The following is a 24,748-nucleotide window of genomic DNA, read 5'->3' on the forward strand; positions in this document are numbered from 1 at the left end:
TAGATGGCAGTCGTTCTGTTCTCTCACAGGCCGCACCATTCTAGTTCCGGTTTTATGTAGCACTAGCACGTTGCTGTGGAAAACATTGACTGTGTATAACTACTGCTCCTTCCAAACACTTTAGACAAAATCTTCAATATTCACATTTTATTAAGAGCCAGATAAAATCATTTGCATATATAAGTCTAGTTAAAATATTTAATTTCCTTGAAACCACAAAAAAAAAAAGGATTTTATTTACATAAAGCGAAAGTACATAAAATCCCAGAGTCCATAGCCCCTGCCCACTAACTACAGGATAATGTAGAGTGGGATCTACAGAATCCACAATAGACTCATTTCACAAATGACCTACACTACGGGTGCAGTGAAGCGTTTGACACTGCCATTTAATAATTCAAGAGTAGAAATACCATCTGCAATAGTCGAAGAAATACTGAGAGCTTCCCCATGGGAATAGTATGTTTAGGATGCATAATAGTCCAATATTCAATAAAATATTGTTTTAAAACTCAAATGTATGAGACTATCATGCAAGGATATGCCTGCACTTTACAATGGTACTAAGTGCAAATTGTTTTGAAAATAGTTTGCAATGAAAAAATAAATTACAGTGAAATATGGTGACCCTAAATGGATTCCGTGAGTCTACATTACAAGTTCAAAGACACATTGAAATCTAGTCTAACTGCAGACCCCCAGATAGGAAAAGGGTGCACATATATGTTAGGACACCATTGTATAAAATCCTATGTCACTGAACATCTCTGCAAAATAATCCACAACAAAAATTACATGACACTGCAACATTGAAACATGACTGCTAGGTACACAGATATTACTATGGCATCCAAAGTACAGTATTTCAACTTGTACCAAAACCGCAAGATGGATCCCAAAGAAAATTGTCAAGTAGTAAGCAAGGCTGGTACTTGACATTTCTAATAGATGTAGCATTTTCAAATTTTGAAATGTTTTTTTAATCAGTTCAAAGACTTCAAATCTTTAAACTAGATGTCTCTGCTGGGGCATGAACTCGATCCCACTGACATTTATGCAAATATGGATTCTTGTCACTCTTGTCCGGCACACAGGTATTTTCCAAACTCAGTGTTGTGGCTTGCTACCATTAAGGTGGAAATATAGGTCTAGCACAGATGTGATCCATTGCTGTAAGAGAAAAGGGCATAGTGACTCTAAGGCCACTGCAAGGAGTGGAAATTCACCAGTAGATAATATAAGACTGGAATGCCACAGATCTATAAATAGGATGATGGAAACATGTATTAAAACATGAAAGTGTCAGTAACACATTAAATGTTCAACAGTTGGGGACCAAGAATGGTTTGGGTGAAGGGAAGCACTGTTCCTGGATGAGTTCATTTGACAATATCTTTAATGCTCCCCAGCTGAAAGATCCCTCCCCCCACCATAAAAACAAAGTTCATTTTCTTCCAGTGGTTTATCGCCGAGAAAATCTGTTCTTAAAAGCTTTTATAGTTTTGGCCATCATTGGAGCAACTTCTGAAACAAAGAAAGAGAAAAATAGTCAGATAAAACATTATTTACTTGTAGACAACAGCAATTAACAAATTCACTGCTTCTTTCAAAGCAACAAACTAAATAAAAATGAGAAGAGCAGGAAGAAAAGGTTTGTTGAGAGAAGATATGCTAACACAACATAAAGAACATAAGGATGACAGGCAAAAACAAGATAGTGTGCATGCATAGTATTAGAAGTATTGCAAGTGCCCAAATAATAGATAAAGTCATTTGATGAAAAGTGTCAGATTCTTGGGTGGCAAGATATGTTTAATTTAATAGCATGCCTATCTCTGGCAAAGCATCAGTAAACTAGACTAAACTAGTTAATATCCTACCAATGTACATATAGGGAACGCTTTGTAATATGTAGTATTAATCATTGACTATTTGAGTATTAAATAGTACAGCAGTGTTCTCACCAGAAAATGTTGCCAGCTGGGTACCAGTAAGAAGTAGTTGGGTGGAGGCAGTTGTAATATTGATTAATATGCTATATTATTGAAGAAAAAAATGTTGGGAGTTTATTTCCCACACCTGCCAGGACTGGTCAGACTGGTGGTCAGTGGTCTAACACACACTGCTGGCTGTAGTGCTCACATTGTGCCTGTTCTAGTAGGAGAAACAATGGTTTATTCTATTATAATAGGACTCTGTTAGGCTCCAAGTACCAGGTGGCAAGTAAAAACAGTCGGGTGGAGCACCCGGGAAATGGGTGCTGGGGGGGAACACTGCACAGCCAATGAGTGAGCAGCTTGTTGAAGCCAGAACATAGTGATTCTGTCAAGAGATTTGTAAGAATATGTCTGCCAAAGAGACATTTGTTTTGCAGTGTGAATTATGATCACAAACATTGCTGGCAGCTGTGAACAGGGTAAGGTAAAATCATGACATATAGGTAATTCATATTGAATAACCAGTTAAAAATAATTATGAATCCACCCATGTACGATAACACAGAATAATATATAATTTTTATTTATACATAACTAATCATGATATCATCGCTGATTAAGAAGTGTGCACACCTCCCATTACCTGGTCCCAGCCTGTATGGAAATCATTTGATGGGACATGCAGCTCTCACATCTCTATGTGTAATAGCATATTATAGCCTTAGGTTATACTATACTATCACATATGGCATATTACAGCGTAACAGGAAAGCTATATAGGATTCGTGGGTTTGCAGCCCTATTATATGGTTTTCTATGCAGACTGCGTGCAGATAGAGTGACTTCATATTCCTTAATCCAGGCTCTTACCATTTAGAAATCATATTACGTATAATCTACAGGTTTAAATCAAAAGACATAGCACAAAATATCAGGTATCCCAGCTTACTCTTGACTTGTGGTTTACGAGGATCGTGTCCAGGTTGAACACTACTTGGTGCGGACACTGTACAGCTGGTGCTTGGTCCGTCAAATACGCGTGGCTCTTCAGAAGACACATTATTACTGCTGCTAATAACCGGCATGAAGGGTTTAATCCTGTTAAAAGAGGGAAATCAGCAGTGTAAGAAATTCTACCTTGAACAGTGAATACAAATCTCACACATTTCATTAAAGGTTCCCTGATGAAATCTTTTCCCTCCATTACCTTATCTTCTCATTGACAACTGCGGCGCCTGTTCCAAATTTTTCTTGTCTTCTGCGCACGTCTCGTGGGGGTTTCACTTCTGTATTCACAAAAGCCATCTTGGCTTGTCGAACTGTCCAAACAAAAAGGCAGTTTAAGTTGCGAGAAGAGTACAGAATGGAACGTTGTGGCAATACATGGAGGAATGATGATGTATTTTATTGTATGCAGACATTTTCTAAAAACAGAGCCCTATCAAACTGCTATAGGTGGCATGCAGTGTGCTCACTGCAGGGAAAGGAGCACACAATGCAGTGAGCAGTCTCTACAACAGATCCCCTTTTGGGACATTTCACCCTATTTGCTGTACAGAAGAGAAGAGAGCAGACTGAGGGAGAAAACATGTATAAATAGAAAACAATAATGCACTCTTTTAAACTGTGTTTACACATGAATACATATTAGACTAGTTCAAATGATATTTTAATTGAATTCCTCCCTTAAATTCACTGGAAAGGAAAACATTCTCTAAAACCAGCATACTCTAAAAAATAAAACATAATACTTATTACTGTATTTTAAAGTGAACTAAGCACAATAACAAATAATACATTTTACATATGCTATAAAACAGAGTGAGGTCACACAAATCTTAACTATTCAAAATATATATATATATTTTTGAACAGTATGTATATAGCATGAGTCAGAATATCTTGTATGAGGTTTATATCACTGCCCATGAGAACAGCAGAGGTGTGCTGGCACCATGATCAATGATTCCTATGCCTGCAGTATTTGGAGGTTTGCGCTTATTGTATACTGTAGGAATGCTGCACGAGCAAATGTCCGAAGGTTCGTCTGAACAAACTATAAAAATAAAAAAAAGTAACTTTAGGGAATATAAAATCTCTTTCTATTAATTGTTCCCTTTAAGCTAAGGACCTTTTTTAGATTTTTAATACGTTAGAATCTTTTAGCATGAGTTCAAATTCAGGGATATTATAGTTACTTAACTACTAATCACAAACAACTTTGGTTTATTAAATGTACTTTGTTTTTATTTTAATAAGGTAATAAAGACTGTTATTAACACAGGTTAGTCTTAATTTCCTAGTAAAGTAGCATTCTATACATATCATTACTCACACAGGTTTCAATATCATCTTTTACATATTACTATAGCAGCATGTATTTGATAAAGCTTTTTATCATCTTTGATAAATGACTCAATCATCAAGATGAAAGTGAAATACAGTTTTATGCCTAAAGAGTTTGATTTGTGCATAAGTAACAATATGTTTGGACTGTGAAATGGCCAAATATCTCAAGTGACAAGTGGCTTGTCTATAAATATGACACAAATATAGCCCTCTTATTGCTCTCTGCTTCTATATGTGTATTGATTCTCCTTTCCCACCTTTGGGTTTGTTTGCATGAGCTGAGCGGATGTTCTCAGTCAGCATTAGCAGCCTCTGTTCTCGGGCTTCATGTAGGCGGAGGTACAGCTCTCTCCAAGACTCGTACTCCCCTGGATTCTGTTTTTTGAAATCTCTTAGACAGTGATTCTTCCACAGCTGATCTGTGTCTTCAACTAAAACCTGTGAAATAATCCAATTGTTCAGTTTATGGGAGTAAGGCAAGTCCTGACTGGCAGGCAGTTATAAACACAGGGGTATTACTTCAATGTACAGAATGATCTGCACTGTTAAAGCCCAATGTTGTCAAGTATGTGATGTGGCGATGAGGATCAGGCACATGCAGAGGACTGCATACTGGTAGCCCAGGGAAAATCAAGACACTAACTAGATACACTCTGCTAGAGACAGTAGCTAACCAAATGTTTGAGATAGGATAAAGCTTATACTTGCAAAATATAGCCTTTGGGGTCAGTTCCAAAACTGTACCTCCAAGGTCAATCCAATTTTTGCTTTTTCGCCCTTGTGATGTTCACTGGGAATAACTTAATTTTATATTCTAGTCAGTAGGGTACTTTATACTGTGTTCTTATGGCCAATAGGGATTTCTCTTGGTACTGTAGTCGAGTAGATATCTTTTAAATGTATGGCCATTATACTGGGAAAAAAGGGAGAAATGTTTAAATATACTTTTTGGGATTCTTTTCCTAGCTACTTTTACCAAATTGATCCAACCCACAAAATATAACCCATACTTTTTCTGCAAACAAGGGAACTAACTGTGTGTGTTTTATTGGAGGGTTTGTGTATGTTTAGGGCAACAATAAAAATGTATACGAAGAATGGGTTTGTGTTTACTCCAGCTTTTTTAGCTTTAACAATTTATTTTCATATAGTGATCAGTTGGGGGGTATAAGTGCTATTGTGTTAAGGTGTCTCTGCAATTATTGAGGGCATACAGTGGGTGAAATAAGTATTAACATTTTTCTCAATAAATATATATTTAATGTGGCTATTGTAGTGAAATTTACACCAAATGTCAGCAACAACCCTCGCAATCTTTAGTTCTTTCCACAGATTTTCAATTGGATTCAAGTCAGCTGATTGGCTGGGCCATTCTAGTAGACTTATTTTCTCTCTCTGAAACCAATTGAGAATGTCCTTGGCTGTGTGTTTGGAATCATTGTCTTGCTGAAATGTCCACCCTTGTTTCATCTTCAGCATCCTGGTAGATGGCAGCAGATTTTTATCAAAAATGTCTCGGTACATTTTTCCATTCATCCTTCCTTCAGTTATATGCAGTATGCCAGTATCGTGTGCAGAAAAACAGCCCCACACCATGATGTTCCCACCTCCAAACTTCACTGTTGATATAGTGTTTTTGGGGTGATGTGCAGTGCCATTTCTCCTCCAAACATGGTGTGTATTATGGCATCCAAAGAGTTTAATTTTGCTCTCATCTGACCACACTATATTCTCCCAGTATTTCACAGGCTTGTCCAAATGTTGTGCAGCAAACCTTAAACGAGCTTCAACATGTTTTTTCTTCAGCAAAGGAGTCTTTCAGGGTGAGCGTGCATACAGGCCATGGCGGTTGAGTGCATTATTTATTATTTTGTTTGAAACAATTGTACCTGCTACTTTCAGGGGGTATATTTACTAAACTGTGGCTTTGAAAAAGTGGAGATGTTGCCTATATCAACCAATCAGATTCTAGCCATCATTTTTGTAATACATTCTACAAAATGACAGCTAGAATCTGACTGGTTGCTATAAGCAACATCTCCACTTTTTCAAACCCAGTTTAGTAAATATACCCCCAGGTCTTTCTGAAGCTCTCTACAAGTGGTCCTTGGACAACTCTTCTGATAATTTTTTTCACCCCTCTGTCAGAAATCTTGCGAGGTGCACCTGGTCGTGGCTGGTTTATGGTGAAATGATGTTCTTTCCACTTCCGGATTATGGCCGCAACAGTGCTCACTGGAACATTCAGCAGTTTAGAGATCCTTCTGTAACCAATGCTATCAGTATGTTTTGCAACAATAAGGTCTTGAGAGAGCTCTTTGCTTTTACCCATCATGAGATGTTTCTTGTGTGACACCTTCGTAATGAGACACCTTTTTTATAGGCCATCAGTTGTGTCTGGACCAGCTGGCAGGATTGCTTTCTAATTACTCATAGATTTCAGCTGGTGTCTTGGCTTTCCATGCCTTTTTGCACTTCCCTTTCTTCATGTGTTCAATACATTTTCCCTTTCATTTCACATTATTACACAAAACTTATATTATGGACATCTATGGTTTGATTTCTTGGCATGTATGGATTGCAAGGGTTGTTGCTGACATTTGGTGTAAATTTCATTACAATAGCCACGATAAATATATATTTAGTGAGAAAAATCTTGATGTGTTCAATACTTATTTCACCCGCTGTATCTCTGCAGGATAGGGATGGATTAATTTGGAGAATGTCTGCAGTATTTGGCTGGTAATCAGGGGTATCTCTCCTGCATATGCCAGGTAATTGGGATATCTATAGAATAGAGTTGATAGTTTGGGGTTGTGTGTGCACAAATCACTGACAATAAAAAAATTCTTTATGCAATGTTTGGCTAGCAAATATGGGCATTTGTGCAATATATTTCTGTCAATGCTGGATCGGGGAATGTCATCTGCACAAATAAATTGGAAGATAGGTATCATCATCGGCTAATTAATGTGTGTAGAGGGCAAGACTTACTGAGCTTGTGAAGTGGGCTGTTTGTTATGTATGAGAACAGTGACCATTTATATGATGATGATGGATTTTTGCAAGACAGGAGAATGGTGGTCATTGCTAGGTATGGTGTTATTTTATGTTGCCCATTATATGTAAGTCTTTTATAGGTTCATAAAAAAATAAACAACAGCCAAATAAACACACAACCAGCATTTTATATAAGCAAACCCACCCCTACCCCCCACCCCCCAAAATTAAAAATTAAAAAAATCAGCAGTTATCCTTTTGTGTCTAATTAGTGACCCTTGGATATCTGATCACTATTTGGCAGTGAGTATCATGAGACACAGGCTTTATTCTGATGGTCTATTAAGTGTGGAAAAAGTGGTTGCTCCAATGTTAATCCTACGACTATGGTAAGAAAAGGCTAAAGTAGAATTCCACACCACAATACATTTTACGCATGGGTGGTTCATGGAGAAAGAGCATCAACAATATCACTGTGTGTTAGAAACAGGCCCGTCATAATAAAAGAGAGGGGGCCAGCGCAGGACTAATGGAGTCTTTGGTGCAACCACCGGACTGGAGGATTGCTGCGCTAAAGTAGAACTCTATAGTTTATCACATTTTAGTGAACTCTGTGCAAATCTACATTTCAGTTTTAGTGCATTTACTTTAAATGGCAGTAAAATAAAAAGCTTTTTGGAACGCAAAGCTGATGAAAGTTAAAATTTTATATGGATTACAGCACATTTCTCTATATGAACCATATTACTCAGTAATCTTTCATGTGTGCTATTACTAGTAACTTCTTAAAAAACATTATAAATACACTTTGTTAAAACCATAAATAATTATGTCATAGTAGCCAATGCAAACATACAGGAAGAAATAAACTATCATCACCCATGATCCAAGAAAATGAAATTGGGACTACAAGAATATTAATCAGAATGTTAAACTCACATGGTTACACTCCTCAATTCGGTACAACTGTTCTGGAGTGCACTTCTCCAAAACTGGCTCTAACACAGAATAAGGTACTCCTCCTACTTCATAGATAGCTGGAAAAAAAAAGAAAAGTCACATCAACAATTTTGTGACCAGATTAATCCCACTGACCAAGAAAGTATATAAGCTTATCCAGCGTTTTCTTGCAAAGTATTTTATTAGAACAGGGCTGTCCGACTGATAGCCCTCCAGGCTGCCTCATTCCATGCCACAATGCAGACAACAACCAGTGGTTTTAACATTGAAACCATTTTTGCTGTAAAAAAAAAAAACCCCAAACATTTTTTCTGACCTTTCTCGCTTCAACAGACACAGCAGTTGTCTGCACAAGAAGTACGCTTTAATTAAGAAACGACTTAAAATTTACTTCCTGGAATCAAAGGCATTTAATTGATTTAAAACTCATGTGATTTAATGGATTGAAACCCCAGAGATTCATCTTTAATATGGGTCTGGTGACTGAAAAGGCATTCCTTATTCTTGCTAGCATGGAGAAACCACTGAACACTAGTGCAAAAAAGTCAATAAAAAGGGGAACATGCATTAAATAGAGGGATAAAACAGACACAGAGACGGAAAACAGAAAGGCACAAAGTGGAAAATGAAGCAGGTACAAATGAGGAAGACAAAACAGGGGCAAAATGGGAAAACAGAGCACCCATAATAAGGAAATCAAATCAGGAGAAAGGGGGGAAACAAATTGTACAAAAATATAGGGACAAAAAACAAAATACATACAAAAGGGAGATAAAAAAATTTATAAATGGGGAAAGACGCAGCACGAAATTTTAAGACTCAATTTTATAAAGAAATATTTTTAGGTCTGGTCTCCCACTCTGTGGGTCAGAATAAATATGTCCCCATGCTGAAAAAGTTGGACAGCACTGCACTAGAATATCTGGGAAAATATAAATCTTGTGCAAAACATGGGAAAGAGGGGGAAAGGGACAAGGGGAAAACCGCTCCGCACAGGATAGTACCCTACCTCACTGATATTTTATATTAATAGAGTGTAAGTGAGGGGGTGCTAGGTCACACATATAAATATGGAAGTTCAAGAAGAGAAAGAATAATGACGTCGGCCCAACGTACGTTTCGCTATGATGCTTAATCATGGATGATTAAGCATCATAGCGAAACGTACGTCGGGCCGACATCACGCTGAGTGGCGTCAGACCCGGAAGTGGGCGGGGCCGAACGCGGCGTTTAGCCGCTGTAGCAAACAAACTTACCGATAGTAAAAATCTTTCTACTAATATACATTAGCGCTTTAACGCTTACCACCCGACTTTAATGTCTTACTAATAGACGGTATGGAGGTATATTGTAAGCGATCTTAGCGCTATGTAAAGAGACCAATGCTGCCTAAAGGGATCACCCATTATACATGACAATTCCTGTGATATCTTATACCCCAAATGCCACGCTAACTACTAGTGCAAACAAATACCAATGAGGTGCAACTACCAGTGTAAACAAATATCAATGAGATGCAAATTAATAATTGCAGATATCTTTATTCATTATAAATATGCATTATGGTATAATATTTGAAGTCATAACTTACTAGTGCAATCCAGCACATATGTGACAATTAGATACAACTATATGCTTGGCATTTCCTCTATATAGCATATAAGACTCCAGGTACACGGATCTTTGTCATATACTGGCAACTGTTTGTCTTCATTGTTTATTATGACATATGGCTTTTGAAAGAAGATTTTGTAAAGGATCAATGTTGTGGAAGAATAGACAAGGCACTACTGCCATCTAGAGTTCATACTGTCAAACATACATAACCAGTTCTATTCTAAATGATACATTGTTTTAATAGAGATACTATGTAACTTAAAACAATTATCATGTATGTTTAATATGGACTAAATCACAGATCTCAATAGCTTAAAATTACCAACTCTTGTTTACATACCCACATCTAGGTCCTCTATTAGTAAACTTTCTTTTGGAAGTATTACATTGGCTCCAATCGGCTCCACCACAGGGTCAATTATTTTTAATCTCTATTTCTTTCAACACTATTTTTTTAATATTTTGCTTGTTTTAATTGGGAGTATACTCATATTTACCAATTTTAATGCATACCAATAAAAATCTTATGTATTAATGCATTTATTCGTTATTCATATGTACCTGGAGTGCTACTTAGGTCATTACTCTTTCTCTTCTTGAACTTCCAAAATATAAATCTTGTAAATTCCAAAAACAAGATGCAGGTGCCTTTCAATCTATGTAAACTAACACCAGAACAGTCCTCCGCAATCTCTCTTTAAAAGGATAACTACACAAAATATGGTACTCACAGTCTATGTTATTAGCCAGGACACGGATGCACTGTTCATAGAGGGACATCATCTTAGGCAAGTAGGCAGTTTTAGATCCGGAATAGACCTGCATCTTGGAGTTTAATCTACGCCCTGTAAATCCAGTTCCTTCATCCTCTTCTTGAGATGACAACAGTGGAGCTAGGGTAAAATCAAGATCAGTTTCTTAAACACTCAGAGCCATCACACAACACCCCTATTTACATACTCATGTTCTTTTACCTTTCCTTTTTTGAGACGAGAATGGAACAGCTTCGATGGAAGGAAGAGGACGATAAATTGGCTGGATCATTGGCAGTGGTATGTCAGGTAGAACAGGAACCTGGTCTATCTGTGTAGTTATACAAGTTAAATACGAGTTATTTGGAATAATCTCCAATTCAGATGAATCAACTGATTTAGTGATCCATGAAATATTAGCTGTTAAGATCACATTTACAAATATTAATATGTAACAAGAATATGCTTTCCATTCTTCCAGACCTCCTTGGTGGCAGCAGCAGCCACAGCTGCACTATAAACATGGTTAACAAGCTTCCTGGAGTTGTGCTCCGCAGTCAGCAAAATGCCAAAAGAAAAATCCCAGGCACACAGCTGGCAGAGAACTAATTCAGCACAAAAGCTGACTTTCTTCAGAACCAGAGGAAAGGGCCATATTTATCTATGGTTTCATGTCACAGTATGCTATTTATATGTATCATGATCCCCTCAATGTACAGCGCTACATAATATTTTGGTGCTTGATGAAAAATAGTAATTTGTGCAAGGATTGGCAACTGGTGGTTGAACTGTAACTCTCAGCATGCTCTGAAAGCCAGCAGTGATACACAATACATATATACACATTAATGAATATATGTATACATAGGACAATATGAAGCTATTAGGGAATCAGGTATATAACGCCATTGGGCAGCTGAAGAAGTGGCATGTCCAGTTCTATTTAAAATAACAAACAGTGACCACAACTGATTTTAAAAAATTAAAAAAAACATTAAAAGAAACACAAATTTTAAATGCTAATCTTAGAAAATGTTAAATATATATCCAAAACAGATGAAATCTAGGAGTTGGTCCTATAGATATGTGTTGTTCCTTACACCACAGTTGCTTCAAATTAAAAGTGGCAAAAAGTCCTAAATCAAGAAACGTGACCCAGTAATGGTCAATTTAAATGCCAGCTAACCCTTCTTCTGGGATCATAGAAAAGCACCTCACAGATTTTATTAACATAGGTCCTCAACCCCCTGACCATGTCCAAAGAGTGAAGAGGGCACGTTTCCTCTGGAAGCCTACCCTACTATAGCAGAAGTCCCAAAATGGAACTTGGAGACCACCTTGGACTGATAGAAAGTCTAAGGGCTAGATTTACTAAGCTGCGGGTTTGAAAAAGTGGGGATGTTGCCTATAGCAACCAATCAGATTCTAGCTGTCATTTTGTAGAAGGCACTAAATAAATGAAAGCTAGAATCTGATTGGTTGCTACAGGCAACATCCCCACTTTTTCAAACCCGCAGCTTAGTAAATCTAGCCCTAAAAGTAAGTTAGAAGAACAGCATTGTCTTTATGAAATATGATAAACAGTGATGTACAAGACAGAGCCCCCAGCTGAGAAACTCTCCTGGCCGTGGAGATGGTCAAGAGAAAAGTAGTCTCCCAGGTAAGAAATGTCAACTTCAAAAAATCCAAGGAAAGGAGGGTGCTGCAAGACTACTACCACCAGGTTGAGATCTCAAGGTGCTATTGGGGGTTGGAAGGAGGCTGCACATGCATTACTCTCTGCAAGAAAATCTATACTACTGAAAAAAGTGGCAGTATTCTCTAAGAGAAAACGGATAGGGTTGGAACCTAAACCTCCAAGAAGTTAACTTTCAAGCCTCTGTCCAAACCCTTGTTCAAAAAATAGTAGTAAACAGGGCAAACAAAAAAAAAGTGGAAGGAAACCCCTTCCTTTCACACCAGGAGATGTAGGTCTTCTAGACCCTGTGATAACTTCTGGCAAAAAACAGCTTTCTGGACCTTAGCATTGTCTGAATCCTGCTGTCCAGGAAGCCCTTAGCTCTAGGGATTATGGCTTCAAGAACCACATTGTTAAAGCCAGCAGAGGTAAACTTTGATGATGCAAGGATGCCTGACTTATTAGGTCTGGGCTTAGAGCTAGACGCCATGGCGTGTCTTCCGCCATACTGAGAATGTCTGCATATTACGGCCTTTTTGGCCAATCTGATGCCCGCGAGAATCACCCGAACACCCTTACTTTTTACCTTCTTTAGCACTCATAAAATCATTGCTACCAGAAAGAACAAGTAAATAAAATGAATGTCCCAAGATATCAACATGGTGTCTACCAATAATGCCTTTTAATCTCTTAACCTGAAGCGGTCCTCCTTGTGGTTCAACCAAGATGCCATAATAACAACATCTTGCTGACCCCATCTGTACACTATCTTCTGGAAGGCTACCAGGTGAGGAGACTATTCCCCAAGGTGAAGGGCCTACCTGCTGAGAAAATCTGCTTCTCAATTCTCCTCCTGTGATGAACACTGGGTGGAACTTTTTGCTCTGCCCATCACAGGATTCTACTGGTTTTTCTCATGGTCAGGGCACTCTTGGTGCCTCCCTGATGCTTGAGGTATGCCACTGCTGTGACACTGTCTGACTGAATGCTTGCAAGAATGGGAGTGCTCCGACTAGAGCATTGAAAACTGGTCTGAGATCTCAACACATGGAACATGTGCTTGCAGTAAGGTTGGGAAGCCCGCCTTGAAAAGCAGATCGACAAGGTAAGGAATGACAGTCACCCCCCTGGATCTTGGTGAACACACTCGGCACAGCCAACAGGCCAAAGGTTATTGCCTGAAACTGAAAATGGTGGGTCTATACAGCGAATCTGAGGAGACACTGGTATCCCTCCAAAATCGGAACATGCAAGTACGCATCCTTGATGTCAATGGACACTATAAACTTGACCTTCTGTCAATTCGCAGCTGGATGTTCAGGTATTTCAGGTTTAAAAGGGGTCAAAAAGGACCCAATGAGTTTATGAAACAAGAAAAGATTTGAGTAAAACACTAATCACATCTACTTTTCTGGGACTGTAACAACTACTCCTGAGGAAATTAAGCAAACTCATTGTTTTGTATTCAGGAAGGCGGGTGATCAAAAATTATCTGTGTGGGGACTTCAGGAGATCTATGATGTATCCCTGAGAAACTATTCCTCTTACTTAGACATCTGTGGTGGAATCGAACCACTGGTCCTAGAAGAAAAGAATGCTGTATGTTTGAAGGCTTGTGAGCTGGATGCTTAGCTGCCCAAGTCTGTTTTCCCTCTGTTGACCACCACAAGGAGCAGAGGGTCTGTCCTCTGGAGGTTTTATTTTTTGCCTTCCCAGAGGGAGGAAAGGAGCAAAACCTAGGGCCCCTTGGTCTGGGGGAATTATCATGGCATTATTAAGATTATCATGTAGCCCGGAAAATAATCTTATCCATTCCAGGACTGAACAAGATAACACCAGAGAAAGGCAGGTACTCTATAGAGTCCTTTTGGAATCTATATCCACCTCAAAGGCCTTCTGCCAAACAGCTTGCACTAAATCCTCTACTCCTTGCTTCCTGATAGAGTCCTTGTCCTTACATGAGGAAACATCAGGGTCAGAGACTTCAGTCACCTTGTCTTCCTTTTGGAAGGAAGAGTCTGATCTTTCCCAAGACCGAAGGGTCTGGAAGGTGGTCCTTCTGTGATCTAGATTTGGTGGCCGATTCCATAATTCTTTCTAAGGAGGAGTAAACCTGACCAGACCCTGCACCAAATTCACCGGGCCTTGAGCCCTAGCCAGCTTGTCAAGTGCTGCAGGGGAGAAGCATGAAGGGCCCAGGTTGAGAGCCCCAGGGGTAGAAAAGAGACTTCCCTAGGTTACCATGTGAGGGGCAGAGGAAGGAGGATCTCTGCTTGGCTTCCTAGAATGAGGGGCGAGCTGCATGAGGTCTGCAATAGCCTTGCCCAAAAATTTTACCTAGGCTGGCTCTGCCATTTCAGTGTGTGCTCCCAGCATGTGAATCAGAGGACCAGCGGCCAGTGTGTGTGGCCGCTGGTCCTCTGATTCACATGCCATACATAGGGCACTTTGGATTGGCATCTGAAACAGGCAACAACTTTTGCAACTGTCTCTCCTCCAGGATTAGAAAAGTGAGGGAAGATAGAAAGCACAACTGCAGTGCACAATCCCAAACTTCAGAGCTGACAGAGATAAAAACCCAAGAATCATTTCTAATAAATATTTTGCTTGTCTCCCCAGTCTGAAAATCCGTGGTAGCACATTCAGCTATAAATTTCCCAGATGAGACTATACTTAAAGTCACCTTGGTCAATAATTGCAGAAGAATATACAAATAATTATTTTAACACTTATGATAATCACCCAAACTTTTCTGGATCCATAATAGTTTTTTGGTACATTACGGATATGTGCTAGTTGTCAGCAGTAACACAATATTTAGTGTGATAATGTGTATGTCTAACCTTGCTGTAAACGGCCGAACTGGATTCCTTCTTGCTTTTTTTATCGGGTGCTTGCTTTGATTTATGTTTGGAGGTCTCTCTGCTTTCTGTTCTGCTCTCACTGTGCTTCTTGTTGCTCTTTTCAGGTGTAGTTGCTGTTGGCTTTACAGATGGTTTTTTCTTTTTTTTCTGGGGTTGATCATAGCTCAGATATGATTCAAAAGACCTAGTTGGCCTCTCAAATTCATCATCCAAGTCAGATTCCGCAGGTGGAAGAGAGAGCTTGATGGATTTCTTTTCATGTGCTCCTGGTTCAGTAGTTTGTGTTTTGGACTTGTGTTTATCTGATTTTTCCTTGGTCACCGACTCCTGATCTTTTTCTGATATTTTTCCTTTTTCCGCAAGCTGCATATCCAATCCCATTCTATGTTTATCAGATTTCAGTTTTTCCTGATATTTTTGTTTTTTAGTACCCAAAACATCATCTGTTTGACTCTTGGAAACATTGTGCCTATTCTTTTCCTTTTTGTGTGTGTGCTCCTTGCTCTCTGGAGATGGTAATTTCTCCCTGCTGCTTCCTGCATGTGATGTAAAATCTTCTGTTGTCCTTGAAGTCAATTTCTCCTTCTTCTTTTCTGGGTTAAAACTCTTCATCTCTGATCGATGCTTTTCCTTGTGAGAAGATTTTTCTTCTTTGTTTAGTTTGTGAAGATTTCTGTCTCTGGATATAGTTGGTGGACTGTACGTGAGTTCAGGGGAATACCCCCTACCATCTTCTGAATCCTCATGATCTGAATACTGCTGCCAAGTGTCTTCTTCTTTACCTGATTCACTATGTTGTCTGTACCTTTCATCCCTTTCATCTTCATATTCTTCATCATCTTCTACGGGTGATGGAGATCTTGGCTTGTTCCGGAATCTGCTTTTACTATGCTCACGCTCCTCAGGTTCTGCAGTTCTACAAAAGCATAATTAGAGGAAACAAAATATAATTAACCATGCATGTGAAGATACATCTTGCTTATTAAATTAACAGCATTTACTTCACTACACCGCCTTCTTACCTAGGAATTTCCTGTGGCACTAGTTTTTTCCACTGAGCAACCAAGTTCTTTGCTAGGTCTCCTACCAGTTCATGTTTTCGCAGACCATTAACTGTTTTGCCAACTCCAGTCTCCTAAATAAAGTAACAGACAAGACTCAGGTTAAAATGCCAACTATACCCAGACTTTTAATTTCTACAAAGAAACATAAAGAGCCTTCTCTAAAATTAAGCTTTCAGGGTTTAACATTTGCTGTGGAAAATTAATCAGAGCTTACAGCAGATTAATTAACCTACCACTAATTAGGTATTTACATGTTCTTAAGCAATGTGCAATATATAGGATACCATACAAATAAATACTCATAATAAACTTACCACCAAAATATCAAAAGTAATTGGCAATTCGGCTAATCTCTTCAAAGTCTTCAGAAGCTGCAGCAGAAAACATAGAGGTAATTGTAACAGTTGCATTAAGCACATGGAGATGTTGACACTGTTTGTTACATATATAAAATGTAGCAGCAGAAAGGAAACCTAAAGTCATTTTACATTGTATCCAAAACTGGAGAAAAGGCTACAGAACTCAACCAAGTTTCAACCAAGAAACTTTTGAGAGCTTAAAGAACTAGAAAAAAAACTTTTGATCACATTGATTTGTGTGAACACACCCTTATTGTACTCAACTTAAGTTATACCTGTCTGTGTCAGAGGAACGCAAGTCTGCATACCTGCATATACATGTGCTCTCTTTGTGACCATACACAGTGCAAACTTTCTTAATTTATTAAATGCAAACAGCGTATGCCCAAGTCAGTATTAAACCCATTATCATTTTTGAAAAAAAATCAGGTATACAACATTACCACCTCCCCTTAGTCTAGTATTTTCTTTTTTAACAACATGTTTTTATTGAGTTTTTCAGAGATAACAAAACCAAGTATACAGACAATCACAGTTAAAGTGACAGATAAAAACATCAGGTATTGTTTACTACTATGAAGTAGTAATTATTTCAATTGACTGCTGTTGGTGTGGGTTTTTCTGTGACACTGGGATCATACGAGCATTCTGAGCTAAACTGTTGAAAGTTTGGCTACTTCCTAAAGTTTGATGACATCACAAAGTGTCTCCTAGCAATACATGTGCATACACCAAGTAAAATCCATGGATATTTCATACCTGGGCTCACTTCACAACAACATGTAAAAAGAAAATATAAAAGAAACTATATGGTTGTAACCAGTTTAGTAATATAATGTCTGTTAAGATACAGGTCTAATTTTGTGTGTAGGTGACAGGTCTCATAAAAACCAAAACACACTAAAATATGTGCTCATCCAATGACAAAACTGAAGATATTTTATATAACAGCCAGACCTCTGCTCCTTGGAAGGTAGTACTTGACAAAATTAAGTTACTTAATTTATATAGAATAGTGGTTCTTCATTTCTTATAATTAGCAACAATGTACTAGACTAGGTAACATTTTTTTTAAAATAAAACATATTTCAACATTTCGGGTTGTTAAAGCCAATCACTTTTTATGGTTCTTTTGACTATGGTCATAGGACCTTTTAATATTCAGACTTGATCTTCAGCCCATCAATGTGTGCCCAGTTGTGACACAGAAGAACATATAGCCTCACGTTTAAAAAGGATGATCATCAAGTACTACTTCTCTCATCCTCTGCTAATCTGAACCACATTTGTACGTCTCAGCCATGCAACTGTGTTTCAAAAGATGGTAACAGGGATTTGTTTTCTATTGTTTTAACCTATGTTGGCTGAGTGTTTTATTGATGTCTAATTTATGATAGATCCACTAGCCTAAAAGTATTTTTTTCCTCTCTGATAAGTTGACCAATTAGCACAGATGTAGTGTATTCTGTAATCAGCCTCACTACATCTTAGCTTTCAGCCTTAGAGGAGACGTGTGCATGTGTTTTTTCTACACTAAGTGGGTTTTCTGGAAAACTGGTTGAATATGCACAGCTAAACAACACAGCAACTCACCATCATTCTTCTCTTCTCATCTCCAGGTATGTTCACAAAGTACTATGTATCTATCCTGTGCAAATCTGAACCTCATTATATATATTAGCCATGCAACTGTGTGTTTAAAAAGAATCTTCAACACGATGATGATGATAGCCTCAGGAGATTGTGCTGATTTTACGCGACATGCCCACTCCCCTCTGTAGGACACTTCTGTGAGTGAGGACAGGGCTGCATGCGACAGGACCATTATCATGATGTGGGGGTGCGGTGATAGAAGTAAGCAGGGAGCTACAGACTAAGGGGGAAATTTACTTAAGGCAAATGCTCCAGAAAATGCAGTTTTACAAAATGCCACATTACAAATCGCCACACTGATTCTTTAAATGCCAACAATACAAAGCATGGGATTTATGAAACTGCGTTTAGACAACCAGGCAGAAAAGAGGCAGTTGTGAGAGGAGAGATAGCTCAACCCTCATGCTGTTTGAGCATGTTGCCAGTCTTTATGTTAAAAAATAAATTAAAGAAATGTTTAGTAAAAACCCACCTGCCTGCCCTTCTGTAACAGCTCATGTTACTCGGGTCTGCTTTTCTAAGGGAGGTGTTGGGGACCCTAGAGTTGTCCGGCCCAAAGCTAAGCTGCACTGGGTAGTATCCTAATTTCTTAAAAAATTAATGATGCCTATGTAAAATCATATGGATAAGATAACAAAAAGTTCTCAATGCTTTTAACTTTTGTAAGAACACATGGAAACGGGTCTGATACTAAAATAATTTCTAATGTTACCATACATTTGGCTTTTTTTTTTGTTGCTTTGCATTCTACCAGCTGCAAAAAATGCGGTTGTCTAAATTTTATATCAGCTGTGTGTGAATACTGATTAAATCTGTCCAACCAAATTATTAAAAAAATTGTCTAGTCAAAAATGTTAGTCTGTTGTAATCATTAAACACTTGGATTAGGATATCCACGAAAGTTTTTAGTGACTAAACTAAAACAACGAGATGTTTTCTAGAAAAAAAGTTACGAATAATAGCTTTTATATTCAAGGCTGGACACACATTGTACTGTTTCAGCATCCACTGTGCAGTAACATTATGCTTAGCTTGGACCTGATGTCAGGTGGCTCTAAGGGGCATATTCAATTGTCCGTGTTACTTGCAAAAGTAACACGGCGTTAAAACTATTACCGTTATTACGGTAATTCTAAGCCGGATTTAAGCTCGCAGCTCCCTGAGCTGAGAGCCGGCGTTAAAGGTACCGTAATAACGGTAATTACATGCACTATTACCGTAATAACTGTAATAGTGCGCAAGCCGCATTACTTTTCCGAGTAATGCGGACAATTGAATATGCCCCTAAATGTCTTATGTAGAAGTTTTTGCGGAAAAGTGTATCCAGGGATACGACAGTTAATTAAAATGAAGGATAGAAATGGATATAGGGTAAAAATAGGACTGCAATATTGGGTCTGGGGGGATTTTCACAATTGAAACAAATTGGCGGTAGCTTACTCTGGATCAATTTCAAATATAAGCGAGGGATCGCAGGAGATCCAAAATAGGTTGAACTTGATGGACATGGTGTTTTTTTTTTAACCTCATCAACTATGTTACATATGGAATGTCAGATAAATCCTTGACCTCAAGATCTGAAATAATTAAACACAGATAATCTTGTCGGATCACACACAGGTGCAGGGGGACACTTGAAACAGATATTTCTCTTGACACTCTTAAGGTACCACTCCATACCTATCTTTTGGACAAACTATCCATGTACACCAAAGTTCCGAATTTAAACATCATTTAAAAGTTATCCTATTCAATCCAGTGCTACAGTACTACTGCTGAAAGACCTCCTTTACATGCAAGCACTAAAAGGTGATAACCACAAATATTAGTAAAGATAAAAAAAACACACAAAAAGAGATAGATATGGTGGCCATTATGAAATTTGTGGGTAACTGGCCTTAACTTGTGTTCAATCACTGCATCTGACTTTTTGTTTTAAACACAAGTATACAAATGCATGAAAAATAAAAATCTCAGTTTATCCTGTGTCCACACCTATGTGCATTCATACAGTAGTCTATGGGTGCTGGTAGCGCCAAAGATGTGAGGTTTTTTTTGGGATGCTGCATGTCCCATTTCAGTATGTTCAAAGGATATCAATGCATTGGAAAAAATCCATTACTCTCTTTTACAATGCATTGTTCACATACCCACCATTGTTAACACAAGGAGCATTCTACAGGATTTTAACTTTTGATTTCTATGGCATATTCATCTCAAGGGAGCCAAGCACTTGACGTAGACAGTAAATAAACATGAAATTAATAGGGGACTGAAATGGACAGGCCATAGACATGAATGGAGCTACACAGTACTTATTATTTTATTACCCCACATCAAGAGAAATTCAATTAATCTGTATTGGTGTGTAATCAAGCAAGGAGTCACTGGAATTTCCATTCCCATTCACCACCTGTCAATCCCATAATGGCTAGCAGGGACAAACAACTTCCTGTTCGGCTAAGGGAAGTGCTAGTCAAATGATTCTACTCTAAATCTGCAGCATGGCTCTGATGGAAGCAAATAACATTGTTTTAATGATTTTATATTTTTCTTTCCAGTGGATTACAAGATGATTTGTCTTGGATTTCAAGAATGTGATCTTGCTTGGATTTCCCATTGAAAAACATTTTTTTTACATTTGTATTAAAAGAAGAGGTGGCTTGGATTTCCCTTTGGATCACAATTAAGATTTTCATTGAATTACACCTGACAAGAAGAAAAGTTTGTACTTTTTAATAAGTGGTAATCTATGGTGATTGGGAGCTTGTGTCAATATTTTTTTTTAGAAGTGTTTATTTAGCTTTTTCTGCTATATTTATATAAATGTGTAGGGGGTCTTCAGGGAGAATGGGCTTTGATTTTGCACCCTAGACAACTCCCTGCGACATATTAGTTCCAGTACTGCTCCAACAAGCCTGTGCCTGGTACCAGTAAGCCCCTCAATGCAAGTTTCCCTGTTAATAGTGGGAAGGAGCCCAGTCTGTCTAGCAAGGGACTGGATGCTCAATGTTACTCTGCTTGAGTGGGAACCAAAAAAGGGCCGTCGGGTTAAGAAATTTGGGAGGGAAGATACTGCACATTATTTTATTTATTTACTTACTAGAGGAGTTTCTCCAATTTATTCCAATGGGATTTGTACAAACTATTATTATCGTATATTTGTAAGGCGCAACAGAGCTCCGCCGCACTGTACAGTATGGAAAACAGTACATATATAAAACAGGGGCATACAAGGTAGACAAAATAAATGCACACATGAAAACAGAGTATGAAGGACCCTGCTAATTAGAGAGCTTACATTCTAAGTGGAAGAGGGCACAGCTGAAACAGAAAGAGCAAATGTGTTTCAGAGTGGGAATTGGGACAGTTGTGAGGGTGCATTAGTGTGAATAGTGTTATCAAGGATAAGGTCACCTCTAAAAAATAAAAAAAGAGATGGGTTACAAACTGAAAACCTCACTGAAATGAATAGACTACTGAACTGTATGAAAAAAAGTTTTGTGGCACAAGCATTCTGAATCCATTCACAAACTCATGCAACTCATATTAAACTATGGGTATACCACATATTGGACACATGCATGAACACAGTGTTTAGCCTATACATTTTCACATTGTTTGCACTTTTTAAACACACAAATGAAACACAACAGGTTATCTGGTCTAAATGCAAACTCATTGCAACCAAGTTTGCTTTCATTTTCTGAAACCTACTAGAAAAAAAAATAGTTTATGCCCTGTAGGCCCCAGCTTATTTTTTGTCCTGCCAAAATTCAGTGACTGCCACAATTAACTTTGTGAACGCAGTAAGGGATCTAGCTATGGGGAAAAAAATATATAAAAGACTTGTCCGATCATTAACATTTAAACAAAAAAGTTTATAATTAGGGGGACAAAAAAAAATATGAAAAATCAGGGGAGTTTTTGAAAGATATAAACCATGAAGGTAAATTACATTGTTCAGTGTTAACCTAAGGCAGTGGATCCCAAACTTTTTCAGTTCAAGGCTCCCTTATGGTTTCCATCATTTTTCAAGTCACCCCTAAGCCAATATAATTAGCAAGTAGTCCCCCGCCTTGCTTACCACTGGCCCTGGCCGAGGCACTCCAGGGAGCCTAGGCGCACAGTTTGGGAACCACTGACCTAAGGTATTACTCACCACTCTATTGCAAACAGCTGAAGGCCCTTCCACATATTTAGAACAGTGTCTTAATAGTGTGACACAGGGAAAAAAAAAAAATCTCAGACTAGCCATTTGAACTGCTGTGGCATTCACAAAAATTATCTTCATTAACCCCTGTTCATGCCAATCATTTCGGTGCCATAAGAAGAAAGGTGAATTTGGCCTTATTCAGAGGCGAATTTGGCCTTATTCAGATTTGTTTTTAATTTGTATTTTTCTAGGACATAAAAAAAATTGTTAACTTATTAGACAAAAGTTCAATCAATTGTTTCATTCTGGGTCTTTTAATTACATTATAGGAATGCAAAACAAAGTCTGGGATGCATTTTTTTTATTTATTGTTTAAGAATAATTCAAGATATCTGAACTGTATGCATATCAACTACACGTTCAATAAACTGAATGTGCCAAGGAAAACTGGTCCTCCTACAAACACCACCATACATAAAAACTTACAAGTTACTGTAGAAAGATGCAAAAAAAAAAAATTTTCCCCTCTTACCTGCAAAACTTTTCATTAAGTTATATAGGGGAGTAAATAAAACCTGAAATTAGTAACCATTAAGCACAAGCCTATTGATTTGCAGTTTATACTGGCATGTTATACTGGCTTTTTCATGGCTGAACAGTAGCCAACACTACAGAAATTCTTAACTGAGCTTTTTAAGTCCTTAAATATACAAAGTAATCACCGAATACAAGTATTCTGCATTTTTCCCCGAAGAATCCGATTGTGTAAGACATGAACTATGATGGATATTGCTATATACCCCCCTCCTAAGTGCAAACCAGGGATGGCAATACTCTATCAAATCAGTACCAGAGAGAATAAAAATGATGTGCTCCCCTCAGACTCAACATATGGTAGTCAAACATACTTTTGCCAAGACCGAGAGGGAAGAGAGCCAGGAGTATAATATGCAGCAATCATTTACATACCCCCGTAACGCACGGTCAGCGATACATCAGCATGTCTTCCAATAGCTCACTCACAATTACACATCACGCATACATAGCCGTCTCCAATCCCTCATAGCACTGTCTCTACTTGTTAATAACTATTTCTACCTTCTTGGACTCAACATTAGGCGACAGTCTTGCCTTCAGCTTCTCCACAACTTCCACCACGGACTCAGCCATCTTTAACACTGGCATGAGAGGAAGCGGAAGATCTCTTAAGTCAGTTTATTTCTAGTGGTAGACGCCATAATGGCTCCTGGCTAACGGAACCGGATGTTCAATTATGACGTGGACAATACTGAAACCCGATGTGGAGAACGGCCGCAGCCATGTTTATTGCTGGCAAACCCCAGCCGACTATAAAAGTGTTTTTATTTTGAAGCAGTGTACATCATTCTTGCTGTATTTATTGTTCGGAAACAGAGCAGCATACACCAGTATTCTACGGCGGCTGTGAAATAACAGCTATACAGCTTCTATATGATCTCACTATAGCTGTAGGCTCTCAGGCCCCGAAGGGCTCTGTGGCTACCCTGCAAACAGACCGAAATAGCAACAAGCATACGTTTAAAGACCCACAATTACTAGTTCCCAAAGCCCCTATTGGGAAAGTGTTGCTATGGAATGAGCAACTTATAATTATGTTGCATTCCCCAGACATAGCAGAAAGGGATTTGTTATTCAGCGATGACAGCATTGCAGACCAAACAAAGAAAAGATGGCAAATAAAGCAACTGAATTAAATTGACTTATTCTAGGAATAATGGGGCCTGCACACAATTACTGTTAGTACTGTAACATTACTTTAGTATGGTAATTTTAAAGCTTTTTGCTCACACCTCTTGGGGCTGCAAGTAAAAATCCATTAAAATTACTGTATTAAAGGTCATTGTACTAGTGCTGGGTTAAACCTAAAATAATGTAGCCTAATTATATCTGCACCATAGTCTAACAATTGTACTTTTTTTTTTTTAAATTGTGTGAAAATTGATAGTACAAGTCTGTTGTGTATTAAGCACCCTTTTATTTGTGCACTAGTTCACCCACAGGACACACAAGGCATAACATGCTACAAATGGCAGTCTAACACAGGGGTCCTTAGGACCAGGTTTAAAAAACACCAAGTGCATGTTTTTCATATCTCCTTGCTTTAGCACAGGTGTATTCATTATGGACTGACCCACAAGTAGTACAATTTCCCTTATCACAGAAAACATGGGGGGGACTGTAAACACTAGTCTAGCATGAGCTGAAGTTTGTTCATTAACCATCTTCTGCAGAGCACCATTGTTTTCTAGCATTGATCCTTACACCACACCAGCAACAATACAGCTATGCAAATAAGTATAAACATTGTATTTCCATTGGA

General features: G+C 38.2%; 1 protein-coding gene across 1 annotated transcript; it reads right to left on the reverse strand.

The window, feature by feature from the left end:
• Positions 1 to 132: 132 nt before the first annotated feature.
• Positions 133 to 23,592, reverse strand: ELOA (elongin A). Its single transcript, XM_075195261.1, has 11 exons — positions 23,488 to 23,592; positions 16,536 to 16,592; positions 16,180 to 16,292; positions 15,137 to 16,073; positions 10,838 to 10,946; positions 10,595 to 10,756; positions 8,226 to 8,323; positions 4,544 to 4,724; positions 3,145 to 3,256; positions 2,887 to 3,035; positions 133 to 1,524 (listed from the first exon to the last, which is right to left on the reverse strand). Exons 1-11 carry the CDS (start codon positions 23,572 to 23,574, stop codon positions 1,463 to 1,465), a joined length of 2,067 nt encoding a protein of 688 aa, XP_075051362.1. The 5' UTR covers positions 23,575 to 23,592; the 3' UTR covers positions 133 to 1,462.
• Positions 23,593 to 24,748: the final 1,156 nt, after the last annotated feature.

This window comes from Mixophyes fleayi, chromosome 2 (genome assembly GCF_038048845.1).
Source record: "Mixophyes fleayi isolate aMixFle1 chromosome 2, aMixFle1.hap1, whole genome shotgun sequence".
Classification (NCBI taxonomy): Eukaryota; Metazoa; Chordata; class Amphibia; order Anura; family Limnodynastidae; genus Mixophyes; species Mixophyes fleayi.

Excerpts from the sequence above, each read along its gene's own strand:
- ELOA (XM_075195261.1), bottom strand. The coding sequence starts at position 23,574 with ATGCCAGTGTTAAAGATGGCTGAGTCCGTGGTGGAAGTTGTGGAGAAG. Across the intron at positions 16,593-23,487 it reads CTAATGTTGAGTCCAAGAAG|CTTCTGAAGACTTTGAAGAG; the intron begins GTAGAAATAGTT and ends TTTCTGCTGCAG. Across the intron at positions 4,725-8,225 it reads GAATTGAGGAGTGTAACCAT|GTTTTAGTTGAAGACACAGA; the intron begins GTGAGTTTAACA and ends ATTATTTCACAG.